This window comes from Solanum dulcamara, chromosome 3 (assembly GCF_947179165.1).
Source record: "Solanum dulcamara chromosome 3, daSolDulc1.2, whole genome shotgun sequence".
Taxonomy (NCBI): domain Eukaryota; kingdom Viridiplantae; phylum Streptophyta; class Magnoliopsida; order Solanales; family Solanaceae; genus Solanum; species Solanum dulcamara.
The window spans coordinates 3,233,656-3,242,481 of NC_077239.1; the positions used below are offsets into that span (position 1 = coordinate 3,233,656).

Consider the following 8,826-nt stretch of genomic DNA (forward strand, 5'->3'; position numbering starts at 1 on the left):
TACATTTTTCTCAAAAATAAACATTGACACCTTGTAGAAGAAGTTTGAGTCAGTCAGATTTGGAAGTCTGAAACAAAACTCTAAGTGACTTTATATATTGAATGGGATAAATATAATTTATTAATTTATTATCGATTAAATCATTAAAAAAGTTCAAACCATTAAGACTTGCTAAACTAATAAATCATTACCGAAAAATTGATTTTTTTCTGATTCTAATTATTGATTTCGATTCAATTTTGAACGACCCTAACTAACCCTTACTACAATGTAACTCTAAAATTAAGAAAAAATTACCTAAATACACAACTTATTTTTATGATATTCTTTAAATTTTCCTTACTCTCTGCTATTTTTGAATAAATCATTTTACGTGATGTATCAGTCGAATACAACATTTTACGTGATGTACTGAGACGTACGTGATATATCAGGACATTAATTAATGTATCCGAAATTGAGACTCGATGTATCGAGACATTGTGGAATGTATCCGAAAACGAGATATGATGTATCATGACATTTTTAGAATGTATCCAAATTCCACCAAATTTAAGAAATTTTTGTTATTTGAAAAAAAATAAAAATTAAAATATAACTAGCTCTTAACACTAGATGATTTGGGTAAACCATCCTAAAATTAATCCTATCTTTCAAATTCCTCATGTAAAAAGTGTCTTATGCTTAATCCCCCACCCCATCCCAACACACACACTAAAAAAGAAAAAAAGAAAAAAGAAAACGTGTGGGCGATTAGCGTGTTGAAATAAATAACGGGGACCATATATAGCATGTTTGTTTTTCAATTTTGCATTTACTCCAAAAAACAAGAATATATGAATTGAGTATACATTTTTATTTATAGGTAATAGCCAACTCAAATAACATAATTAATGATTAAATGAAACCAAACTAATCAGACAAGCAAAATGATTTAATATGTTCTACCCTCAATGAACAGACTTACTTAATATCAATTGCTATTTGCTAGTAAGAGATGCAAAATATCTCATGAAATTAATCGAAATACTTAAAAAATTAATCTTCATCATAAAAAAAGTAATTTAAAAATCAATTACAACATTTTATAGCAATGGATATTAAATGGTTTCACTAGTAATACTTTTCAAATTGTTAGTATGACAATTTTTTTTAGTGGTCCTAGGTTATTATTATTATTATTATTATTATTATTATTATTATTATTATTATTATTATTATTATTATTATTATTATTATGCAACGTATCAGGTGCAATAACTTACCGTACAATTATCAGGCTCAAAATAAGGTGGTGGGTCATAATTCATACTTTTATTAAATGAAATTTTGGAGTCTAATTTTAGAAAGTATTTTAACTTACATACACAATAATAATATGAATAATTTAGTCCTATACAGATATTTATTTCACATCATATGCAATTCACATTTCCAATGAAAATTGAATTTCAAATTATTTTTTCGGTCTCAATTTATTTAAGATAGTTTGATTTAATATAAAATTCAAGAAAGATTTTATTTTTAAAACTTGTGATATATAATAAATTATAAATGTTTGTGTGATTTATAAATCATTTTATCAAGGATAAAATAAAATTTTAAATCTTACATTATTACAAAATATAAAAACTATATCATTCTTTTTATTACTTATTAAAAAGGAAAATGAATTGCATAAAGTATGATAGATGTAAAGAAAAATAAATCGTATAAATTGAGATAAAAATTTAGACGGGATAATATATTTTCTTATTTAGTTTCTCATCTGATGTTTGAAATCCACATTGAAATCCAATTAAATTCGAATTTGCGTCAAAAAATATCATATTAAAGGTAAAACATTTCCGAACAAAGACGACTCCGTATCCAGAAGAACCAGAATTCAAAACCTCTGATTAAAAATGAATAAGTACTTATCATTTTATCACAATCCAGATCAGTGAATAGTACATTATTTAGATAAAAACTTGGCATGTTTTTCCACCTACCCACCCACCCACCCTACTAGAGTCTATATAGTAGAGAAGTGGTACAGTGTCAGCTGGGTGGGCCTACTCACTTCATGATCTGTTTGTTTGGTTTAAGCACAAAGGCCTTACCAGCCAGCAAACATAGTAACATGACCTGTGTTTCATAGAATTATACTCATCTACCCAGGGGAGGTAGAAGTCGAAGAGGGACAGATTCAATCGAACTCAATGACTATTGCTCAAATATTATAATCTTATTAAGAAATTTATTAAATATATAACTCAATTAATTTAAATTCGTATCGCATCGGACTTTATTTAGAGGAAAAGCGCTTTCTATAAAAAAAATCCATATCAAATAGTCAACGCTCAAACTCGAGATCTCTAATTAAGGGATAATCAATGTTCATCCACTGTATCATATTCTTTGATGATAAAACATAATTATTAACACTTAAAATATATTGTTATTATAAAATATAAAACTCTTAAAATTAAAATTCTGAGTTTGCCGGTGGGACTATCTATTTAGCATTACTACTGCAATATATGATGACACCAATAAGAAAAAGAATCTCTTTATTACTCTCCAGATTCATATGAAGATACATTTTCTGAAAAATTCAGTGCCACCAGTTTTATCTTTTTTATAATTTGCTTATTTCACTCATTATTATACCATTTTTTCTCCCAGAAGAAAAAAAAGGTTGAATAATCCCGTGAGTCTTACATATTCTAGTACATAATTAGATAAGAAAAAAAAACATTTGAATCATTTCAATGGGATCCACATGAAAAGGTACAATTAATTAATATCTGCAAAAATAAAATAAAATAGAGTTTATTAACTAGTAAGATTTTGAGCTGGTCCTTTAAATCTAGTTTTAGACCATCTAAGAAAATAACATAACAAAGTATAATTTGATAAGCAAGTACAGATAGCAGGAAGTACACAGATTTTATGCTACTTTATAGATATAAAAATATGATTTTTAAAAAAATCATCGACTCAAGTTATGCATATATAAATAATTATAGAAAAAATAATTTCAAAACAATCTGAAAACTAATTAATAAAATACTCATGTTAATTACTCCCTTTGTCTCAATATATATAACTCACCTTTTTTAATCAATTCCTAAAAAAAAACATATTTTTTGTATTTAGTAATAATTTAATTTTAAAATACTTATTTTATTCTTAATGATTTATAGTCACACAAACATCTATGACTTGTTTTACACTATAAATTTTTCTTTTTCTAAAATTTCGTATCAAGTCAAATTATTACGTCATATAAATTAAGACGAAGAAAATATTAAATACCTCTGACTTATTTTAAATCATAAATTTTATTTATTTATTTTTTTATAAAAATTTCGTGTCAAATTAAATTACCTCAGTATAAATTAAGATGAAAGAAATATTATTTTTTAAAATGCGTGCAAAAGTTGAAAGTAGACGAACAAAAATGAAAGGAAAAGAATACATATATGTATTGTTAAGATGGCCAGCAATAAGAAATGAATATTACTAGTTGTAATTATAAGGTTTGATACAATGAATTTTTTTTAATTAAAAGTATTATTTGATTAATATATTATTTAGTTTTAATTATATATGTGTCTTTTAATTTTAAAATAATTAATATTCAGAGTAAAGTTAAAAAATAATAATTAATTTTCTCTTAATTATTTAAATTAATAATTAATATACATGATAATTAAAAAAGAAAGGAAATAGTATATATTACAAATATAATGCAATTTAATTACTTACTAAACTTTATAAAAAAAAAAGACAAGGTATATGATGTACGAGTACTTTGGTAGTAGCTGCCTAGTAAATTGCACTGAATATAATGATTGAGTTTTTCTTCTTCTTATCACGCAAATACCTTAAAGTAAAGTACTCTCGTACTTACATCTCTATCTATCTGCCCTTCCCCCACCCCCCTCCACCCTTAAATACCCACCTTTTACTACATCATTTTGTCAAAAAATTATTTTCTATCTATCTTCCTTGTGAGAAATGTCCATAAATCATATTTCTTCAGAAACATTTTGGTGGGCTAAAAAACAGCAATCCTCAATAACTCCTAATATGTTTGATTTTAACCTTAACAACAGCGACATGAGCAGCAGCAGCAACAATATTATTATTAATGAAGATGATGAAGAACAAATACGAAAAGGTGAAGAAATTACAAGAGAGCATTTGTTTGAGAAACCATTAACTCCAAGTGATGTTGGAAAGCTTAACAGGTTAGTTATCCCTAAACAGCACGCTGAGAAGTATTTTCCTCTCAGCGGCAATAATAGCAATAACAATAACAATGAGGGCGGTATTGAAAAGGGATTATTACTGAGTTTCGAAGACGAATCAGGAAAATCATGGAGATTTCGATATTCGTATTGGAATAGTAGCCAAAGCTATGTGTTGACTAAAGGTTGGAGCCGTTTCGTCAAGGAAAAACGCCTTGACGCTGGTGATATTGTTTTGTTTGACAGACACCGATCAGATACTGACCGGTTATTTATTGGATGGAGGCGGAGGAATACCACCTCCGCCTCCATCCCCATCTCCACCACTCTAGTACTGCATGACAGCACTGCAGCGGTGCCGCATATGGATGGTAGCGGAGATGGGTGGGCCCACGTATACTACGGTGGGCATCCTTATCCAGGAGCAGCTCTTCCATACCAATCTGTCTGTTTTCATGCAGGTATCATTTTCTTCACATGTACATTATGTATAAACAGCCTAATTTTTCGTCGAATCTGACTACATATTTATGAGTAATTTTGTAAGTTAATTTCTACTCTTTTTCTGTTTTACACACTGACAGATTAGATTTGTGTGAAAATCAGTAGTACACATTCCAAATACATTGGAGATAATTAATTTTTAGAATTGATGTTTATTATTTTTGTGATAAATGGCATATGTATAGTAGCACCCCCAAAAAAAATGCAGAAAAAATTATTTTTAATGTGAAAAAAATGTTCAATTACCTTTCTTGGTGGCCATATATGTTGCAGATAGTTGTATATTGTCACATTGCAGAAAGTTTGTTTTGTAGGTTTCTAACTTAGCTATTTTATAATATAACAAGTGGCAGAGGCTACTAGCTACCTACCTCCATATATAAACAAATACTATTAATATGTCTTGTATGTGTTGTATATTATTTAGAGATTCTTGCAAATGCTAAATATCTTTTAGCTTTTTTTTATAAAAAAGTTAATCACAAAGAGCTGAATCTCAGTAGACCACGACAGCAAAATCATTTGATCACTTACCTTTTCCTATTTGTTTGTGACATAAATATAGGGGGAGGAGCAATGCAGAATCAAACAACAACAACAAGTGTGAGCAATAATACAAGAAGACGTGTGAGGTTGTTTGGGGTTAACTTGGAATGCGAGGCCGATGAGTCATTGTTGTCAGAGCCACCCCCGACTCCAGATGGTGGTGACTCTTCTACATCGAGCCACCACCAGGATCAAGGTCAGAGCCGGGATCAGGGTCAAGACAACCAACACTATTATCAATACCAATTCCAGTATTCAAACCCTCATGTTGCTGTTCCAGCTGTTACCTCTTCTTATAATAATAATAACCATCACAATCACAAGGTACATGACTCCTTAATTATTTTATCATTGAAAAGTTTTTATTTTCTTACCAATTAGAATATGGTTAAAGACGTGACTAGTCTCAATTTCCAACTATGATTTTTCTGTTTCATTTACTGAGACAGATATATACAAAAATCTCTACAGTTACCCTAGCTAGTAGTTATAATGAATACTATATAGTAGTAATATTAAATTCTAAAACTAGTATATGCCTAACAAGTAGATTTAGTTAAAGTCAAGGAAAACAACAAAATCTTATGTTTATAGTAAGTTGTCCAGTTGAACAAGTAATGTTCTTTTTCTGGAAGCAATCAAATTTTCTACTTACTATAGTAGTTGAAAAATAATATGTAAGCATTCTTTGGAACTTTATGTTAAATCATCTTGTAGATAAAATAAAACTTTTGGGGGTAAATTTTTATTTTTTCTTCAACTTTACCTTCTTTTTCTAGTTTCCAAACAAAAGTTTTTTTTTTTATTCATTTTTTTTCTTTTCCTCCTTTTGTTACACCTGTTGAGTCGTGTGAAATGAAAATACCTGGGGCTAAGACTGGCGTGCCTTTTAATAATATAGTATGTTATCATGTCAACCATTTCATGTGACCTACTTGGTTTTTCCTTTCTTCTTTTTTATTTTATTTAGGGTGGGGGTGTATGTGGTCCAAACTCCTATAGCTGTAATTTATAAACTTGAAAGGCAGGAAACTACAATGTACCTAATGATATTTATGTAGCTCAAATAGAAAAGAGGGTCATGGTGAATCACTACTAAAAATATATCTATTTTTTCATGAAAAAAATATTCAGTGATTATTACCACGGATCGAAGGAAAAGAAAATAATAGTATTGTTTTCATATGAAAAAATAAATTAGAAAGTTTTTCATTATTGCAATAAGAATATTTGTTTTTCACCGTTTTGGCTAGACACACCTTTAGGTAAACTAAACATAACATGTTATGCAGTCAACTTTGGTAGTCACCACTAAGAATCTACTACTTTACAACCAAACCAAAGTATTTGCCATTCAAGAATATCTTGAAATAACACCAAACATATCAAAGACTTAAGCTACTTTGCAATGGACCATTCTAAGCTTAGATAGTGACAATACACACTACTTTCTTTCTGTGATTGATTGAATCTCAATACTATTCTTTCTACCCTTATCTTTTTAGGTTTGAAGACTTTGGGACCCTAATTTTCAAAGGTTTAAACAGATAAAATTACATCTAGTAAGTTTCCAAAGATAATGCTTTGGCTAGTTCAATATAATCTCCATTATTTTTTTACTTTCGAAAGTGACAATTCATTATTAAAGTCAAATTCTCCTTTGTCTATTTTCTAATAAAGGGGCTCCATTAGAGGTCCAAAAATCAGTAGAAGTAGTGACATTCTCACTGCAACGAATAAATGATTTTGCGGTAATAATATAAATGTTGTTATATTATATTTACCAATTAAATACGGATATTTATAATCAACACTTAATATGAATATCACTAAAGGCTTTAGCGACTCTGAATACAATAACATTAACTCAATTACCATTGAAAGTAAAATATATTGCCACTAAATGTCTATTATTACTATTAGTGACTGAGCTATATCTCTATTGCCAAATAACCAAATGGTCCACTGCTGGTATATATTATTTTATTAACGGAAAAGGGTCTAAAATGCTTTCGAACTATTGAAAATGGTATAAAAATGTCCTCATTCATCTATTGGACCTAAAATATCCTTGACATCCACTTATAAATTAAAATTTATTTAACAGAATTTTAATCAAATAATTTTTTTAAACACGTGGCAGTCATCTATTAGTTATAATTTAATTATTTAAAATTAATTATAAATCAAAATTTATTTAACAGAATTTTAATTACGGAAAAGGGCATAAAATGCCCTTAAACTATTGAAAATTGTACAAAAATGTCCTTCATTCATATATTGATCATAAAATGCTCTTTTCCGTTAAAGAAAAAGTCATTTTTGAACCTAAAGGTGGATGTCAAGGACATTTTAGGCCCAATAAATGAATGAAGGACATTGTTATACCATTTTCAATAGTTTAATAATATTTTAGGTCTTTTTCCGTATTATTAATTCTTTTTTTAATTTAATTCTATAGTTTTTGAATGCTCAAACCTCTATGAATGATGGGATTTTGCTAATAATTATACAGTATGGTTGTAACAGGATATGAATTTCTCAAGAGATGTCAACCAGATGAGATATCACCAGGGATAAGATCTGTAGATTTGACAACCAGGATTGACTATTACAGGCATTTGGAATTTATTTTTATTTTAAAAAAAATATTCTTGAAAAAATAGGAAAAAAAAATCCAAAAAGGGAAAAATCCCATACTTTCTGGCAACTTTCTCCCCCCCTTAAAAAGGTAGCGTATATCATAGAACTTTTAACATCTATTCCAAGTCCATAGGAAATGGAAAGAACTATTATGAAAATATTGTAGGTGAAACTTTGAAAGAGACTTCAGGGTGTTGGGTTTGTGATGTGGCCTGTGGGCCCATCAAATTATAGCTGACGTAAGTAAAAACCCAAGTTCCTATCCTATATCCTCCAAAGACTTCAAAGACTTCACTTGTGAAATTTCGCTGTTATATTATTGTATTTTGGTTGCTACTGTGGAGATTCTGCCTGAAGATTTTTGTTAGGGGGCTTCATCATAATCATGACACTTGACGAAAACTGAAGGATAGTAATAGTAAGAGGAAGAAGAAAGATGGTTCTTTTACCAAGTGGTGGTGATAGTGGGTGGTGGACTTGTCTTATTGATAAGATGGATGTCTGTCACAGCCCATTAGTCATTTAGGAGGACAAAAAAAAGTAGTTCTTTGCCAACTCTTGAAAGGCAACTAACAGTTTAACTGCTTTTCTTTCACATGTTGATGCTAATCAAATGGCAGAATACTTTTTGTTCAACTGTAGTAGTAGCAGCAGCAGTAATATGTATATGTACATTGTACTTTTGGTGTTTTGATGATTCATATGAAAATCTGATGAAAAGACTCATCAATCTTTACACCTCTGTGAACTGTAAGTTCTATTTGTCACCAACATAAGTCAAAAAACCAATTAACTGATATCTTAATAGTTCTTTAAGAATTTAGCATGTTTACAAATCAATAATATTCTTTAACGATTTAGCGTATTTACAAACCTATAACCTTAAACACCGAAT

The 8,826-nt window shown here is 29.1% G+C and overlaps 1 protein-coding gene across 4 annotated transcripts; it reads left to right on the plus strand.

Moving 5' to 3' along the window:
• The first annotated feature begins 3,928 nt into the window (after positions 1–3,928).
• On the plus strand, positions 3,929–8,679 carry LOC129882178 (B3 domain-containing protein At2g36080-like). Of its 4 annotated transcripts, none has more exons than XR_008765720.1 (4): positions 3,929–4,699; positions 5,308–5,612; positions 6,794–6,850; positions 7,804–8,679. XR_008765720.1 is itself a non-coding variant. In XM_055956358.1 (3 exons), the coding sequence occupies exons 1-3, from the start codon at positions 4,006–4,008 to the stop codon at positions 7,822–7,824; spliced, it is 1,020 nt and encodes a 339-aa protein (XP_055812333.1). In that variant the 5' UTR covers positions 3,930–4,005; the 3' UTR covers positions 7,825–8,679. The 4 variants fall into 4 exon arrangements, 2 of the variants coding, with proteins under 2 accessions (XP_055812333.1, XP_055812332.1); XR_008765721.1 differs by having other exon boundaries at positions 7,818–8,679; XM_055956358.1 differs by lacking the exon at positions 6,794–6,850 and having other exon boundaries at positions 3,930–4,699.
• The last annotated feature ends 147 nt before the right edge of the window (positions 8,680–8,826 follow it).

What these genes read in the sequence shown, in the direction of transcription:
- LOC129882178 (XM_055956357.1), top strand. Translation starts at nt 4,006, where the DNA reads ATGTCCATAAATCATATTTCTTCAGAAACATTTTGGTGGGCTAAAAAA. An exon ending in ATCTGTCTGTTTTCATGCAG is followed by an intron (nt 4,700 to 5,307) that starts GTATCATTTTCT and finishes ACATAAATATAG; the next exon opens with GGGGAGGAGCAATGCAGAAT. An exon ending in ATAACCATCACAATCACAAG is followed by an intron (nt 5,613 to 7,817) that starts GTACATGACTCC and finishes TGGTTGTAACAG; the next exon opens with GATATGAATTTCTCAAGAGA.